General features: G+C 36.3%; 1 protein-coding gene across 1 annotated transcript in view; it reads left to right on the top strand.

The window, feature by feature from the left end:
* The window catches only part of OXCT1 (3-oxoacid CoA-transferase 1), a 115,427-nt gene that overhangs the window by 72,067 nt on the left and 23,830 nt on the right, over positions 1-19,530 (top strand). Inside the window, exon 14 of the mRNA XM_033110738.1 lies at positions 19,093-19,182. Coding sequence (XP_032966629.1) covers positions 19,093-19,182 — 90 coding nt within the window. The remainder of the gene's footprint in view (positions 1-19,092; positions 19,183-19,530) is intronic.

Raw genomic sequence — 19,530 nt, 5'->3', positions numbered from 1 at the left:
AGCAGCACGCGGGACAGGGCTGCTGAGTGCGAGCCACACAGCCAAGGACCTGCTCTTTCTCCATGGGGAGAATGGAAATGAGGGGTTCTTAAAGAAGAATGGGACTTTTGGTGTTTGTTTTTCCCCTCACATTTTTCATTTCTTTGTGCATTTTAAAAGAATAAATACAAATTAATGCCATACTCATGTATGCTATATGCATGAGTGCACAAAATTGGCTTGGTCTTCTAGACATCTGTTTTAAAGAAGCTCACTCTCTAGTCTTCCTGCTTGTACACCTAACGGGGTTTATGTCCAAGATTCGGTCTAGTAACCACTAGATTGTTTCATCAATTGTAGTCCAAATATTAAATCCTTAGATACAGATATATAAATATAAAGATTTTGGTATGGATAAAGATACAAGCATACAGATGTGTAGATACGATTTTAACATATTGGCTTGTTCATTTGGTCCTAATTTTCAGGAAACTACAAACCATGAGTAAGGAAAAAAGACAGGTAAAAAGTACATATTTGATAGTATGATACTTTTACAGTAATTCAGTTATGTTTTTGGCATATCAGTGTAATGTAGGGGAAAGTGCACAGAACTTTGGAATTAAATGAAACTGTGCTTAAGTGCTGGTTCTGTCACTTATTGGTGATGTGGCAAATTATTTCATCTTGGTATACGTATTTGTAAAATGATACTACTTAACTCATATGCTTGTTCTGAGAATTTAATTAGTTAATTTATTCAACAAATATTTATTAGGCGTGTATTAAGGGCCATGCACTGTTTTAGCCTTTTGAAGATGCAGCAGTTAACAAAACAAACGAAATTATCCACATTGATAGAGCTGATATTGTAGCAAATATGTCCCATGTGTCGAATCTGGCCCACTGCCTGTTTTTGTAAATAAAGTTTTATTGGAACAGAACCACAGTTACATGTTATCTATAACTGCTTTTGTGCTGCAACAGCAGAATTGAAAAGTTGCAACTGTATAGCTTGCAAAACCTTTTACCTTTTAGAAAAATCTGCCAACTCCTGCTTTTAGATCATTGATTTGAAACCTTTCTTCTTTCCTACCATAAGCTTGTAATGCTATAAATTTCTCTGTTAGTGACATCCCTCAAATTTTTATGTTTTGTTTTTATTTTCATTCTCTTCAAAAATTTTATCTTGCTTGTGATATTTTTATAATATTTGTTATTTAGAAGTATGTCGTTTAATTTCCAAATATTTGGTGATTTTCAATAAAACGTTGTGTTAATTTCTAGTTTAATTCTCTTGAGGTCAGAGAACATACTTTATTATGGTTTTGCATTTTCTTAAATTTGAGATTTAATTATGACTCAGAATATAGTCTTAGTGACTGTTCCAATTGCACTAGAAAGGAATGTGTTCTGCTCTTGTTGGGTAGAGTGTTCTGTATCTGTTAATTAGGTCAAGTAGGTAGAGAGTGTTATTCAAGTCTTCTATATCCTATCTATTACTAAGAGAGGAGTTTTGAAATCTTCAGCTATAATTGTGCATTTGTCTATTTCTCCTTTCAATTGTATCACTTGTTGCTACGCATATTTTTGAGTTCCATTATTATTTGCATTAGTACACATTTAAGATTGTTAGTTCTCCTAACAAACTGACCTTTTCTCATTATATCCCTCTTCATCTCTGGTAATATTTCTTGTTCTGAAATCTACTGTCTGATAGTAATATAGTCACTCTGCATAGTGTATCTTTTTCTGTCCTTCTGCCTACAGCCTATCAGCATCTTTAAGTGAGATTTTATAATTAATATAGAGCTATGCCTTGCTCTTGTATCCAGTCTTATAATAGCTGACCTTTAAGTGAAGGCTTAGACCATTTACATTTAAAGCAATTATTGACGTAGTTGGGTTTAAAAGTATCAGCATATGATTCCCCACCCTCCTTATTTGCCCATATGTTTTTTTTTCTTCTTTCTCTACCTTCTTTTGGATTAGTCAAGTATTTTTTTATGATTCCATGTTATCTTCACTGTTGACTTATTTTTTTTTTATTATTTTTAGTGGTTCCTCCAGGGTTTACAATACTCATTTTTTATTTATCACAGTCTACTTCAAGTAACATTGTATCATTTTACATATAATGTAAGAACCATGCATTGTGAACTTCTATTCTCTGCCCTTATCCTGTTTGCTGTTGTTGGTCATACATTTTATTTTGTATGTGTTATAAACCCCAGGATAATATCATCTTTGCTCTAAACAGTCAACTCTATTTTTAATATATTATAATAAAAATGGGGGAAATTGTGCATTTTATATATTTTATTATATACTATTTTATGTGTGTGTGTGTGTGTGTGTGTGTGTGTGTGTGTGTGTGTTCTCCCAACGTATTTGCTCTTTCCCACACTTTTCCCTTACATTGATCTAAATTTCCATCTGATGTTATTTTCCTTGTGCTTTAAGGACATTCTTTGATGTTTCTTGTAGTGCAAGTCTTATAGATGTCATCTTATAGATGTCATTTGTTCAGTCTTTTCTTTTAAGTTTTGTTAAGGTTAGTTGACGGCAGCCTTTGGTTTCAGTCTAATTAACCTCACTACCAAAGCAATTTTCTTCTGAGGACTCTACTTGATGTCCCATGTATTATAAAGCCTTTTCCCTCTAGTTAGTAGGAATGTGAATTGTTCCCAGACTTGTGTGAGTTCTGGATATTTTTTTGCCTAATACTTCCTACTGGTTCTTTCCCAGGCCTTGGGTGATTTCTTCTCATATATTCACACTCTACCAAAGACTTGAGGTGAACCCTTTGCTAATCTTCTGAACTCTCTCTCTCTCTCTCTCTCTCTCTCTCTCTCTCTCTCTCTGTAGCAACCTCCTCGTTGATATTTTGAGATCTCAAGTCAAATTCTAGTCGCCTTCATTTCTCTGAACCCAAGACTGCTGGGTTCCACCCAGGTTCCCTCCCTGCACTGTAGCTTACAAACTCTCTCCAGGCCATAGCTGGGGCAGTTGTAGGCCCACCTTGTTGGCTTTCCTGCTCTCAGAAATCACAGTCCTGTACTCTCCGTTGTCTAATGTCTGAAAGCTACCTTTTCTTGTGTTTTGTCTGATTTTCTGTTTGTTTTATACCATTAATAATATTTTTGAATTTATGTCTTATATATTTCTTGGATATTTTCTTAGTGTATATAAATCCCTAGAAGTAGAATATCTTGGTCAATTTTTTAAAGTTTTTTGGTATATATTGAATTACTGTCCAGAAAAATTACCCAATTCACACTCACACTGTCTCTACTCTATTACCAACACTTTTTTTTCCTATTCTGTTAGAGCAGGTCCTTGAATAATGTTGTTTTGTTATAATGTTAATGAGATGCTTCAGGAACTTAACTTTGTTTATATCAAGTAGCCTGTGGTAAAATTGGTTTCATTAAATGTTATTTTGCTTAAAGTTGCAAAACCTATTAACAATGTTAAATGAGGACTTATTATATTTTATTCTGTTATTTAGTATTTCTTGAAAACCTGACATCTGGACTGTTTAAAGAGCAGGCAGTGCCTTACTCTTCTGGAGGGGCAGTAATCCTCTTCTCTTTTGTTCTGGAGGCCTTCCTTTTGGGCTTTATCAGTATCTTGTATCAAATACTGTTCCAGTGCTGCTGTCTTTGATTATTTTAAAAGACAGCATTGATAGTGCTAGTGAACGTGTCTTACGAGACCAGCTGTAATGAGCATGTGTATGTGAGTGTGTGTTTTGTATCCAACATGTGGTACAAGCTCTATGTGTGGGATGAAATCAAAACACTGCTATTTTTATCTCATGTGGTCCTTTTAAAGTTACTCAGTTAGGGAAGCTTTTCCTTTGCATGATATTTCAGCTCATTCTCAGATAGTACACTGTCATTGGGTCACTTTAATTCACAAACTCAGTCTTGATTCAAGAATTAAAGGGTCCAGTCTGAAACAGTGAACAGTGCTTCAATACGCATTCCAAAGCAGTGCATCTCCTCTCATTACTGCTGCCCAGCTATGGGTAGGGTAGGCTGCCCACATTAGGGGAAGGTTGTGTGGTGTTCTTTTGGTTTTTCTCTTCACTCACTGCCTTTCTTAACTCACTGTTTGGCACTCACCAGGGACAAAATTCAGGACAATGGGAAGGTAAGGAAATAGGGCAGGAAAATTCTCACATGGCTGATGACTAGTAATCCTATGAGCTGGCTCCACGTTCCCTGGTCCTCTCAGATGTTTAAAGCTGATCTCTCTCTCTCTCTCTCTCTCTCTCTCTCTCTCTCTCTCTCTCTCTCTCTCTCTTTCTCTCTCTCTCGGTGTGTGTTGCGGGGGGGTCTTTGGAGATTCCCCTGGACCCCTTCTGCAGTGTCTGCCCTGATAGATGATGGCTGGATGTTTCCCCAGCAGCTCCTGGTTTTCCTGTCGTCCACTTCACACATAGATTCTCACTGATACGGCCCTCTCTTCCTTCTTGGACGTCCTGTTGAGGAAATGATTAAAGCATCTTTAGGCTGGCCTTCTCCCTCATAGCCCACATCTGGGAAGCACTCTCACATTTCTTATTCCACCTTCAGATGTAGTGTAGTAACTTCCCCAAAACAGCCACATCTGCTTTCTCAGGTAAAAATCAGGCATGCCTCCCCTACTTACATCCTCGCTCTTCTCCGGAGAGCAGGGTGCTCTGGAGCTGTCATTCAGGCTCTGTGAGTTGCCGGTTGAGTGCGAAACAGGCATATACTTGTTTGCTGCGCAGGGATCACTTTTCTTCAGATTTCTTTGTATAAAATCCTCTGCTATGGCCCATACTATATTCCTTGACCTTGCCAAGGGTTTCAGGAGTCTTGAAACTTGTTTTCAAGTACTTTCTCTGTAAATTCTGTTTCTGAGCATCTCTCTCACATGCTGGTATCTCAGAGCTGTCATATCTGAACATCAGTCAAAATCAAGACAAAAACAATTCCAATTCAACATCTGGTTACTGCCATTTTGACCCATGGGCCTGCTGTTTCTTTGCTGACATAATTTCTCCTCCGTAAGCTCATACTCAGCCAAACCTCCCTCTATAGATAAGGGAGTGTCTTCCATCTATGGCTCCTGTACATCAGGGCGATCCCCTCAGCCTATTCTGTTTCCCAGGTGCTTTAGAAGTGGGGTCCATGGAGGAACCTATCCAAGCCCTGCTCATTCTATCAGGAAATGAAAACTGCACTGATTGAATGTATGGGCCTTTTTTTACTTCCTATGCCAATTGGAGACACATTTAATACTTGCAGAATTTCCAAGAGCAAAGAATGATTTCTTCTTTTACAAAGATTTAACAAATGGGAATACATTTTTAAAAAAATGACAACTAAGTATTAGTGAAATTTGTGAATTTAGGCTGTTATTAGAAACATAAGCTCTTTATTATTGTTCTTTATTTGGATACTATATTTGGTTATCCCAAAATAATTTTATCTTTGAAAACTAATTGGTTTTATTATTTATATCCAATATTTTTCAGACTAAAAGTATATTTATAGAATAACATATTTGATGTATTAATTTTATAAGGAAAACTTCTCTTACTTGGGGGATCCTTTGGTGACTAACAGCTATGATTAAGGTTTAAAAGCCACAGCTAAGTAGTAAATTTAGTATTTTTACAAGGAGGGAACTAACAGCTATTAAACACATGCCACTGGCCAGGCACTATTCTATTTATTTGTACATTCATTGTCATTTAATTATAGAACATTATGACTTAAATATAACCATCCCTGTTTTTATAGATGAAGAGACTCAGGCCAAGAGATTTAACCATTCAAGTTTACATATGTAGCAAGTTATGAAATGGGGATTTGATCAATCTCTTTTGCTCTTATGTACTTCGTGTTCTGACACAAGGTTCTTTTGGGGCAGGGGGGTATTTAACAAATGCCTTTCATGATGGAAGCAAAAAATACATGTGAAATAAATAAATATCCTTACAGCATTCCTGTAAACTTGATAAATAAATTACTGTTTTATTGTATGGGATAAAGTCTATTGTAATTGTAAGGATACATGCTGTATATATGATGCTAGATCAAGCTGGGGGTTTTGAAAGGCATTGGATTGAACATTTGTATGTTCTTTCTTCAGCATCTTATCATTTTTAAAGTTCTCACTCAAATTTTAAAGTCTCCACTGCCTAATCACATATAGTTAATATAATCTTGTGTCTGAAGTATTTTATCCATTTTATTTATCTACTCTGTTTCTTATAATTTACCAATCGAAGAGTTCTTTGGAAGAGTTCAAGTTCTCTATTGGATGTTTATAAAATTAGTTTTCAATACTTCTTAAAGTGGAAATATTAAAACATAACTGTAGAAATATGGGAGTCATTGCTAAGGGGAATCCTAAATAGGAACATTAGCCAATTCATTAGCAAATCAGCTCACTCAGCTTAGGTTCCTACAGATATTAATATGAATCATTTAGGTAAGCAAAGGGATATGAGAATGTGAAATAGACTTTTCTTTTTGGAACATCTCAGTGGTCTTAAATTTTCAGTGATCTTAGAGACTTTTGTCTTTTGATTGCTGTCGGAATCAGTTCTTGCTCTGAAGACAAGAAATACTGTTTGTTTCATATGCTGTGTTTGTGAACAACTGCTTAGCTCTAAGAACTTGAACAATTCACTGGAACTCAAGATGTACCAAAACCGTACTGAACGAAAGGTGAGCGAGACACCTGATTGATTCCAAGCCGTGGCCCCCTAGCAGCTCCGGTGTTAGAACAGACCTCTGTACATGGAACAGGAGTTTGATCATGTTTTGTTTTGTTTTCTCCGAATCAACCAGTCAATCCTTCTCTTTACTTTCTCTTCTCGTTCCCTGTCTTCCCTTCCCTTTCCTTCTTCTCTTCTCCCCCTTCCCTCCCCCACCTTCCCCTTTACAGAGAGAATGAGCACTGAGCTTCATGTTTTCAATAAGTTTCCCTTTGGCTAATGATGTGTTTGTATGACTGCAGCAGCCTCTTCTCATTAAACAGCCCCCTTAGACGGAGGGGAGGAAATATTAAAATGATAGATGAGGTCTCCTAGAAAGCCATTATTAGTAATTTCATAAATAATGGTGCTGCTGCTATGACTTAGCAGGGAATGAAGCCAAAGGGCTGAAGACAATGTGACCCTGCAGCTAAAGGCTAATGAATCTTGAAGACCAAATATGATTAAATGACTGAATTTGGCATTTCCAGTTGATGAAATCTTTACTTCTTACTTTATTTTTTGGGTTTAGAGATAATCTTTGATCAGCACTTTTACTTACAAAAAAAGTTTTATTAGGGAAAATATCAAATATATATAAAAATAGAATATTAAAATGTATATATTCAGCTTAGATTGTTATCCACTCATGGCCAATCTTGTGTTAAATAATCGAGCCTCTGTTAATCCAAAGGTTTTAAAATGCATTTATTTTACTGAGTGTAAGCTTCCAAAAGTCAACCTTAAGATGAAAATCACATTATTCAAACCACACTTAAAAGTGTGTTTTACTTCTTTGTTTAAGGCTGGGAAATCCGTAAAATCTGTCCCACATTCTTTCCTCATAGGACACTGAATCAAAAAGGAAATCAAAACAGAAATTACAAATTACCTAAGAATAAATGAAAACAAGAACTCTATGTCAAAACTTGTGGATTACAATTAAAAATTAAATTCAGAAAAAATGGAGAGCCTTAAATGCTTTTATTTGCAGAAGCCCTGCATTAATACTTGTGGCTTGCTTGCATTCCTTCCCAGTGTAATGCATGTGGTGTGGCAGTGTTGAAGGACTTCCAGCACTTGATCAGATTAGCACTGAGATGTGTATTGGTAAGACTCTCAGAACACTGCCAGGTCAGAGCCCGGTTGTCATTGCTAAGAACCCAGTAGAGCATATGTCTTCCGTTTGGGGGTCAGATGATACGGCAATGTGTATCTTTAAACCTGGAGTCATCTTGGGAAGTTCACATTAGGAAAGGCATATGGGATTGAGCTCAGTGAACGTTGGTTTCCTATCTCCCATCTTATCCTCTTTCCAGACCTTCGCTGTCTAAATTGAATGCCAGGAAAAAATCATCAGCATTTTACATTTAACCTTTTTTCTCCTTTCTTTTCCCTCTTCAGCTAGTGTAGTGGAGTTTTCCTAAGTCAAAGGCTGATAGAATTTTTGACCTTTATTGTACCCAAAAAATTCATCATTGCTCATTTCATCACTTGGTAACTCAAGTAGATCATTGAAATATTTGTAATAATTCTTCACTTATAGAGAATTATTAGAGAATAAGATATGCATTATATATCATTTTTCCAGGTTACCCAAATTTAGTAAGTACCAATTTCTAAATATAATTTTGGATAGAAAACCCGATCATCCACCTTGTTACAATTGCAAATAAAAACAGTAAATATGTTTTGCACGAAGGTTTGATACCAATTCCTTTGAGGGAGTCTCATAAGCTATAATTTAAGTACATGAGATTTGACATGTTTTAGCCATTCATGTGTTTTGCATATTTCTGAATATAGTAATAGCCTAAAACATTAACAGTACCGGATAATGGAATTTCTGATTGGGCAGTTGTTTCTATGATTTGGGTCTTACCTACTGTTTTTAGAACCACCACCTTCTTCTAGTAGAGATCATGTACTTATTATAAAATAATTAAGATTCCCCAAAATGTACATTAGATTGAAGAAGACTAATAAGCCAATCATCTAAATAATTGGATCTTGAAAACTTAATCCACAAATTACGTAGAAATAGTTCTCTTAAAAAATATAACATTTTTCTTACTGTCAGAACTTTATGAAAAATTAACTTATTACTCCACATTTAGAAGCTTTGTCAGCTAACATATTTCCATCCTGAATGTAACTTCTGCTCATAATCATGTAGTTTTTAGGAAATTTAATTTTCGTAAATCATGGATTTCAGGTTTGTAAAAGATACATGGTTTGTTTATAAGCACATTTGGAAAGTTTTGTAATTTTAGTCCTAAAGGATCTTTAGAAGTTGGCTAAACTGAAGCTACATTAGGCATCTGTTGGCTTGCTGTCTGCCTCCTAACTAAATTAACACCATCCAACAGAACTGGAACAATGAGAAAGAAAAATGGTGCAATAAGTTCAACATAATGGACACTTTAAAATAGGAAGCATCTTCTATGGGGATTCAATTACCTCATTCTGGATGCTATGGAGAGACTTTATCCAGTTCTTTTTCTGACTTGTTTTATAACTCCAGGTAATTTTTTAAACTTTTCCTTGCAGTATTTTCATTTTTTATAAAGGAAAGCTTATTATATCTGCTTTCTTTCTGCAAGAACGGTTAGGTAATGAGAAATTTTCTTCCTAAAATTGAGTTTATTAAAAGATGCTCAGTATGGAAAAAATAAACTTTAATAAGAAGAATGAAAAAATAATAGTTAAAAAAATAGAAATGGGACATATATCATAGAACAAAGGTCCAGTCTGTATTCCTAATCTTTTCAAACTTATAATAATACAGTTGCAGAACAATGTTTTAAAGGCCCTCATTATCATGTTTGCTTTTTTTAATAGATAGTTAGATAAAGTTATTGGAAGCACCACGCTTAGAAACTTAACAGGTCACTTACAAAGTTTAGGGAGTTAAAACACTGGCATAACGAGAAATGAATTAAAGTTAATATTTTTCTATATATTCTACCTCTTTTGATCTTTCTTTGTATTTTACTTCAAAAGAATATCTTTCAGCTTTTTTCATTTTATTCTCAGTATTTTGATTTCTCCATTACCAAGAACTTCACTAAAAAGTGGGGGGTGTGTTTGTTTGTTTGTTTGTTTGTTTTTGCCATCCAATAGCTTACTGCGGCACAGTTGACTTGAAAAGATAAGAAGATAGAAATTAATGCTTTCTCAATTTTCCTTATGTATCTTTCAAAAATATTAACTTTGTGACAAATTCCTCAAAATAATTTTTTAACCTGTTTCAACGTATGAAAAAGTTCATTGCTTCCACCTCATTCTCCACAGTTTGAGCAGGAGATATTTTACCTTATAAGCACTTTCAGTTTCAGGGTCTTTGAAGAAGGAATTGTGTGTTTTGGTTTCTAAAGCCACCTGATACTGTGACGTTAGGACCCTCCCACAGTGACATGGCTCCTTAGCATTCTCAGTTGCTCCCAGACGTGGGTCATTCTCACAAAGATGATGTGCTTCTCATTCTTGGGGCTCAGACCTCCCAGGATCTGAATCACTATGGAATGATGTTGTTTATGGTCCAGAGGTAAGACCTGTCTTCGCATGTGAGAGGCCCTGGGTCCCCATTTTACAGATTAGGATTGCACAGGAAGAAAAACAATTGAGACTCTCAAACAATGACCAACAGGTTATCAATTCGACATTAATGTTCATAGCTGTTAACTCCCAGTAGGTACTTAGCAGTCATTAAACTCGGTCATCAGCTAAACGTAGAAGACATCTTGGGAATAAATAGAGTACTTATTAATTCAATATAGAATCAAAATGGTTTTGTAGTCTTCCACCTAAGCCTCCAATACTTGCTTAATAGGGCACATATGTTTGTTATACCTAGCATACTCTTAAATGGGTTTTGGGATTTTTTGGTGTTTTTGGTTTTTTTTACATTCAAATTATTTACTAAGTTATTTTTTGATCTACTGTGGATAAAAACACTGCTAAATGATTTCAGTGTATTCCTTAATGATGTTCTTTCAGTCACCGTGTCTCTCTGTGAAAATTCCACCCAGCTGTCAGAGATGGAAATTTACAATAATTCTGTAATTTGCTTTTTAGAGCCTTGCAGACAGTGGGAGGAGATGATGGAGCAAGTTTGCTTTTTCTGCCCATGGTTCTAGTTCTCACATCCTCCTGCTTCCTTCCAGCCAACCTACACCCTCTCTGAGGAATCAGCAAATAAAATTTCTGACAACAACTGTTTCCTGTTTCCAAAAGAAGCAGTGATAATTTCATGTTCTATGGGAATGAGTTGTTGAGGGGACTGATATATTTTAGTACATGGAGACACATAAAAGTGATTATTACTTTTCCATTTGTATTTTAGCTGTCACTTTTGTTGTGATTATCTAGGGATCAGCTAAAAATAATATAAGCCTTAAGAAAATTCTTTGTGATAGTAAATGAGATATATTTTCCCACCACTAGAACATTAGTTTCAACCAACCATATGAAATTTCTGTGTTTGTAGGTCACACATGGGCAATTTCATGTGGTTCTAATACTTTTCTCTCAGTGACCCAATGGCAAAGAGAGGTTGTTCATGCCGAAAATAACTTAACCTTGCATTTTAAAATATTGTACTTATTCTGTTTCTGGATAGTATACAGGACCAGAAACTCCAGTGCTTAGTTGTATTTAATAAATTCAATTAAATAACTTATTTACAGTATAATAATAATTAATCATTTTAAATTTTTTAAAAAAGTTTTCTTATGTCTGTCCTGGAGTACATCTTCAACCTCTTTATACTGATATTCTGTAGGAGACCCTGATAAAACAGAGTGAACTCACTTAGCCAAGATTTTGGATGCTTGTTTTCATCTCTGCAGAATTACAAATAGACTCTATGAAAACTGAAATATAGCTTCAAAACAGAGCTAAGAATAGCAGCTTTTCTCCTGCTGTCCATTTTATTTTATTTCATTTTATTTTTGTCCATTTTATTAATGCAGCAAATAGAAAGATCAGAGTGTCAGTCCATCTGACCTTGTACAAAGAAGTTAACCTATCCCAAAGTGCCTCATTTATAACCAAAAAGAAACTTAGTCACATATTGATTGTACTTTAGGAAAAGAAAGCATGAAAATTTCATACTTCTAACTATTCACTTAATAAATGAATATTAATTTCCTATGCAAAGTTAGAGTTAATGACCTATAATCAATTTTATGTACATCAGGATTTATTTTTTTACTTGAAGTGATGAGGTTTCATAAGAACTAGGAAGACACTATTGAATGCTATTTATACTTTTACAAATGAGATAATCAGTGTTAATAGCTAGGATCAGAGTTCATTTTTCCTATTTGAAATTAATCGATTTCGTTTAGTGCACAGGTACTGATCAATCAGAGTAGATGTGATCAGTCAGAACAGATGGTATTGTAGCTGGGTAGGGCCTTGGAGATCCGTTGTTGTGTTTGAAGTTGCTAGAGGATGATGGTGGATGGGGTGGGGGAGGGTTAGAGAGGGGATAGGGTGCCTCTCATGAGGAAGAATTTAAGTTATAACTACCTGTATAGCCGTGCCACTACCTGCCAGTGGACCATCAACCCTGATCTTAATGCAGATCATGTGATAAATTTAAAATGGTGAAAAGTAAAGATGCTGCGAGAGCACCCAAAAGAGGTCCCTAATATAATCTTGTTGATAGGATGGGGCAGAGGCACGTGAACTTTGGTGAAAGTCATCACGATTTGATACATAAAAAGTGAGCAGGAGTACACTTGGTAGAATGAGGGTGGGTAGGACCTTATGACACAGTGGGAAGCCACATGCTGTGTACAAGCAGCTCACTGTTCCTGGCATAGAAATGGAAACTGGAGTGTAAGGAAATGAGGGCTGAGGCCAGGTTGTCCCAGGCTTGTATGCTAGACTGAGGTGCTTAGACCTTACTCTGAAGCACTGGGGAACCAGTGAAAGGTTTTAAGCAGAGGAATGATGTAAGATGCTTATTATACAGAGATTTTCATGGCTGTGGGTTGGAAAGATTCGAGAAGGACAAGGCTGGACACAGGTTCACTAGTAGGGCTGTCGTTAGAACACGAGGGAGAAACCATGAGGATCTTAGGTGGAGTGAGAAAAGGTCAAGTTCAAGAAATATAGGGAAAATCGGAGTTCTTTGTGTTTGAATGACTGATTGATTGTACATAAATAATGAAGGAGAGGCAAGAGACAAGGCCATTTCTGATTTGGACCTTGATGTAGATGGTTGGCCACTAACTGAGATAGGAAATCACTAGGTAGGTGAGATTTGCATTGATAAAGATGCTAACGTGGTTTGGACCACACTGAGCTGAGCCGTGTAATAGTTAACATAACATAAGTTTTTATTTCTCACACACATAGAACCAAAACGAGTATCCCTGACTGGCTGGCAGTTCTTCTCTGTGCAGTAATTTGGTGGTTGAGATTCCTTCCATCCAGAAAGAGGAAGAACATGGAGCATTGTTCTTGGAAAGTGTTATGAGCCAGCTCTGTTATGTCACTTTCACCCACTTTCCATTGGCCAGAAATTATTCATTTGGAAGGTTGGCAAATGTGGCCTAACTCTGTGCCCAGGAACAAGAGGATGCAGTGTTGGGTACCAGCTATCAGAAGCTTTTGGATATTGACATGTGGAACTCAGAGCAAAGATCTGAGCTGGAAATGTGGCTTTAGGGATGATCAGAGACAGGGTAAGTGTATATCCTGAGAATGCATGAAATTACTCTTTGAGAACAAGTAGAGAAAAGAGCAGGAGGCCAAGGACTGAGCTTTTAAGTTCACGAGGACGCAAAGATGACGTGGAAATAGGATGCTAGGGAGGAGCCTGACAGCCTTGAAGTATGAGGTGTTGTGCCATGGAAGCCCAAGAGTAGAGTTTCAAGAAGTTAATGGAAAACAGCATAAAATGTAGTTGAAAGGTCCAAAAATGTACTAACATAAACACCCATTTGTCTGCTGAATCAAATGATTTAATATTAGAGACCGGATTGAGTACTCACTTCAAGGGCATGGTCAATGCAGAAACCAATTTCAGTGCTTTGAGAAATCAACAGAAAAGAGCCATAGAGAGGGGGAGGATGGAGAACCTGGAGGGAGAGGATAACTAATAAAACAAGGTCCCTGAGAGAACAGGAACAAAAAGAACTTAAAAATAAAATTTTGAGTTTATACAACTACTGCTTTTTTGACATGCTCTTTTTAGCCCACATGATGATTGATAACCAATATTTGTTATAAGCAATTTTGTTAACTTACCTAGCAATAGAGACTAAAGTTATATTTTCAGTTCCATATTAGTTAATTTATATGATCATTTCACATGTCCTGGGAAATACAGTTACTCTTTGAAAAGAAAATCCCATTTTTCTTGGTTTTGAATACAAAGTATATCGCAGAAAAAAGAAATATTGTGCTGTAACTTTGCTGTAACTTTGCTAAACTGAGGCAAATTGTACATATTTTATTTTCCCTATAAAGGGGAGTTATACTACCTGTCTCTGTATTTAAATGAATGTTCTTATCATGCTTCTTAGTGTCCCTTTCTCTTTCTCTTTATATAGGAGCACGTTTAGAAGCCCTTTCTTTTTCCTAGGGCATTTTCAATAATGGGGAGGTGAGAGAAATCAAGAGGTTTACATTTGGATTGAGATAGGTACTGAATGTTCTCCTGTTCAATATTGAGCAACAAACTCTAGTTTGATTAATAAATCACTCCACAGCTATCTTTCTCTTTTACTTCCAGTCGATTCACATTTTCCGGGGTGGGGGGGCACATAGCATTAGTTTAAAATGCTTTAAATTTGTTTCTATATATTATAAGTTATTTTTTGTTTAAGACCAGAATATTTAGAGATAACATATCTGCAAATAAGCCATTATTTTTTATACACCAATGATACAGGTGACAGCAAGAATGATTTTCAGTATGTTTTATATTTTATTTTAAATAGAACTTCACAGAACTGTTCAAAGATACTCATTTTACCTTTTTGTAAAACCCTTAAAATATCACTAAAGGTCATGTTTTGAACTTAAATTGCTATTTCTTTGGGAATGCAATTTAATATTTGTACTTTGATGCACTGAGGTTTTTTAATGTTATTGCATTGTCAACAGACTTACTTTCTTCAAAATTATGATAATTAAGAAATGGATCAAAGTACGTAGAATATATTTAAAATAATGGTTTTAGTTTCAATCTATTTTCTAAAAAAAAGCTACATAATTATGTTCATCTTTTATTTCTGATTCCTCTCTTGGTGCCTGGTTTATAATAAACCCCGAATAAATATTTATGAATTCAAAACAATGCTTAAGATAGTATTTTTTTTCCCTGTGAAAAGACATGTAACTGTCATGATAGAGCATACAGTATTTCTAGCTCACTTTTTTTTTCTCAATATTCTTTCCATACTTGATATCAGGGTCAGTCCTTAACTGCAAAAAGATGAGTTGACTACGAAATGAGTATCCACCAATCATCTCTCCATTATGCTAGCCAGAGTACATTGCTAAAGTTGCACTATTCAAGAAATGTATATTTGTTGATGAGGTTTTAAAGAAAGCCACACTTTCTGTCACCCTGACCCAGTGCTTCAATCATGTCCAGTGCTTCAATCATGCCCAGAATCCTTTCTTCATTTTAGGCCTATTTTTTTCCAAGTGTCACTTTCCCTCTTGTGATTTAAAGATATATTTTTAACTCCTTAACTCTCTGTTTTATCAACTTCTTGTTTCGTATGTTGACTAGGATGTTGGATTTAGAGGAGGGAGGTGAAGATGGAGGTGAGGTCAGTATCTCATCTCTGTAAAATGTCAAGCAGTGTGTTGGACATTTGGATAGAGGTGAATGACAGTGCCTAGCTCAGTATCTGGCATATAGCCACTTTCACATATCCCCTTCCCTCAAGGAATAGTAGTTAAACATCCCCTTAAGAGGCCTGCTGTGTTCTGTAGCTGTACCAGTTGGTTTTAGTTCCACACTGAATTCGGACACTTCTGTTGAACTCATTATATTACGTGCTGGCTGCTGTAACAAATCAGCCTCCCAATTTCAGTGGCGTAACATCCTATATGTTTCCTCCCCCCACTCTTATTGAACAATGCGATGTAGTTCCGAGTTAAGCGGGCTCTGTTACACACAGTCATTTTAAGATCCAGACTGAAGGAAGCTCAGTTATTTTCCAAGGTCACCTTGGATGTCAGTGTCCAGTTTACAGAAAGCAAAAAAGGTTGAAGAATTGTATGTGAGATGTTTTTATGGGCCAGAGCCTGGAAATCACAGGTATCACCTTGTTCTTTTCCATTGTCTGGCAGTTGGGCACGTGGCCACACCCAACTGCAGCAGAGAACTGGGAAATTACAAGTAGCTGGGTCCCCAAAGAGTGCCTGCTAAGCTGGGTTGAAGGACGGTGATGAATTTTTCGCTTGTATCGGAGAATATGTCTTATGTAAGCCTGTTTTTTTTCCTGCCAGTATAGATAGAAGGAATCGTTTTCCTGTAGTCATTGATTCAGTTTCAGAAATCATTTGGGAATTGAAATGGAGGGAAACATTTTTTTCTTCTTCCAATACAATGAACATACTGAAAATAATAGGAAAACCAAATATTGGAAGGCTTTCAAGTTAACTTGCTAGAAATGCTTTCTATTAGGAGATACTGCTGTTGTCTTTCCCGTCTGGCAGACTATTTCTGTGAAATATCTCCTCTGTGAAATGCCATCTCTTCGTTATTTGCTGCCCCAGACACCGTTAGCAGTTGCATCCTCAGTGTTTGAACATACCGATGTTTGTTTAATTTGTCTACACACTCATCCAAGCACTAATCATGCAAAAAAAAAAAAAAAAAAAAGACAAAAGGAAAGAAAAAGGTTGAAATTTATTGTGATAGAATTACTTACTGAATAGCACAAGGACACAGGGGAAAGGCCTTGCCTTGGGAATGAGGGAGAGGTGAGGTATGTTTTCTTTCAGAGGAAGGAAGTTTAGTCTAAGTCTCTAATTACTTGTGGATGCTTTCCCTCCCTCAGACAATAAGGTGTATGAGGAAAACAAGCCTGTTTTGATAATCTCTAACTCCAGCAGCTAGTACAGTGCCAGGCTCATACTAGACACTCAGTGAATTGAATTGACTGAATGAAGATGTAAGTCAACAAATTTATAAACTTTGTTTACTACACAATTTTCTATATATTATTTCCTGCACTCCTCTCACCAGCTCTAAGATAGGGCAGATACTCTTTTTCCTGGTTGATAGATAATGAACCCAAATTCAGAGAGATTTGTTGTTTTGCCAGTGTCACACAGTGGGTTAGTATAATAGATCTCAGGTATTCTGCACCTAATCTTGTGTATTTTTCCCTCTTGGAAACAAATATTTAAGTATGATAATAGTGCTTTGAAATTTGTAGAGTGTGCTTTGAGGAGGAGACATCAGACCACTTGAATCTCTTTGAGTGATGAAGGCTGCTGATTTACACTGAGTCAAATAAGAATGTTCTTTTTAACAGAAACAAAGAAATTGTTCTTGCACCGTATTTTACAGTTCTTTTTACTCCTGCCAGCACAGTATTTTGTACCCAGTAGGTGCTCTATAAATATTTCTTAAATAATTGACAATGGTTTAAAATGTGTAATTCAGTGTCACTTAAATTGGACAACCTTCCTCTTAGAGGCTGTCATAAGCTCTTACCTATAATCATTGTGTCACAGGGGACAAAATTTGTCTGTGGTATATTCTAATTCAAGGAATGCTTTTTTTAATTCATGACAGTTTTAACAGATTAGCTTGGTTTCTGGTTTTCTTTGGCTTCGTCATTCTTCTAGCGTTTACACCCGCCGAGTCTGCCCAAGGACACTCTCTGGGAGCTGAGACTGGCTGGGTATTCTCACCACAGAAGATTGACACGTTGTAAAACGGATTTGCTTTAGTGTCTTGATGCTTTAAAAATCTCAAACTTCCTTAGTTTTGGAGTTTATGATGGACATTTATTGCTTCCATCTTTGTCTTATCCATATTTCATAACATAAGGTATCAATGTTGTCTACAGAAATATTATGACCCTGGTAACTTAGTAAAATTGCAGCTGACTAGGGATGAAACCATGGCTTAGAGAAGTATAAAATTACACACTTCCACACAGATACTCCGATTCACTTCAAACTTACATGCCTAAAGACAGACTCATTTTGTACCTTCCACTCATGTCCTGTTCCCCGCCCTCTCACTCATTGCCAGCTGTTGCCCATCTTATGTAGTGGCCGGCTCCAAACCATGAAAGCATCCTGACTACTTGTTCCTTTCGTTTATACTATACATCTAATTCATATTCATGCTGTGTTGCATTGACCTCTAAAATTGGGGGATTCAAAACTGTTTTAGTCCTAAAGCCAGGTGGGAGTACATTGCCTAATCTCCTTAGTTATGAAATTATGGGAAAGGAGCCAAGAGACCTGTACGTGTTTACTGTCAAATCAGCAAGAAGACTTACATTAAAAAATAAATAAAAGTTTAAGGGGGTTTTCAATGTTAGAAGATATTTTTCTTCAAGATACTTGAATAAAAATTTATTTCATCATCTCTGGAAACACTTTTTATAAAACTCTGTACCAAGAGACAGAATAGACAATGGGAATTTTTCAGAGTGTGGCACGTAGAAGCTGGTAGGTAAATGTTTAATAAATGAGGACATGGACAGCTGAACAAAAATAGAATGGTGAAAGGATCCTGAACTCTGCTCCTGTTTTCTTTTTTTGTTTAACAGGAATATATCTTTCATTTTGTTTTGGCTTGTTTTTCTAAGAGCAAGATAAATGTCAAGTTTCAGAAAGACAGACCCACCTTTAATATTAATCATTACTAAGGAAACACCATTAGTGTCTCAGCCTACTACCTAATGGCATTTAATTTGCAGGAAGTCCAAGAGTACTTTGGAAAGGGTCTGTAATTGAAGACTCAGTGGTGCTGATTATATTTTTAAAACGGAAGAAATGAATGTCAGGGGCATGTGGATTTCAATCTCATCTTACTACAATAATGTGCCAGGATTCTGGAAAGGTTCTTAAGATTTTGCTTATCTACCGGTTGTCATATCATTAAGATATCATCGACAAAATAATGTGAGCCGCACTTAATAAAAGTGACATCACAGTATTTAGCCTGAACTTATCCGTTAACCATAGAACAATAGAAGAGCAGAATATTAAGGTTGTAAACCTTCATTTGCTAAGCAATGATGGTCAGTGATTTTTTTTCCCTCTCACTAATCATTCCAGTGGCTTATTCTTACAAGTTAATTTTGTTCTACTTCATACTAAAGAAGTGAAAGACAGAGAATTACTTATTTTCTGTTTCTGTGTTGCAGGGGAAGATGGTGAAAGGAATGGGAGGTGCGATGGACCTAGTATCCAGTGCCAAAACCAAGGTGGTGGTCACCATGGAGCATTCTGCAAAGGTAACGTGTGCTGCTTTTAGAAAGTCGCAGTATGCCAAAGTCCTGTGCGCCCAGTCTCACGGCGATGGCCTTTATTGTTTTCTCTGGCTTCTTCAAGTTGAGAGCATTTATGTTTTGAGGGAAAGGTTACATAAAGGCAGTTATTTATTATCATTTAGCTAAATGGTTGTTTCCTTTGAGTGAAGCCAACCTCAGGGCATTCTTTGATGATTTGCCTTGAGCACACATTAGAAGTAAAAGCTATAATGTCTTCAAAAGCAGTGACAGGATGTCCAGGCACACGTGTTGATTCAGGTTTAAAGAAGATTAGAGTCATTGCTAGCAGTGTGAAAATGAAAACCACAACAG

Source organism: Rhinolophus ferrumequinum, chromosome 7 (genome assembly GCF_004115265.2).
Source record: "Rhinolophus ferrumequinum isolate MPI-CBG mRhiFer1 chromosome 7, mRhiFer1_v1.p, whole genome shotgun sequence".
NCBI classification, from domain to species: Eukaryota; Metazoa; Chordata; class Mammalia; order Chiroptera; family Rhinolophidae; genus Rhinolophus; species Rhinolophus ferrumequinum.
Note: the sequence above shows the minus strand (reverse complement) of the source record. Positions and strands in the feature narration are given on the sequence as shown.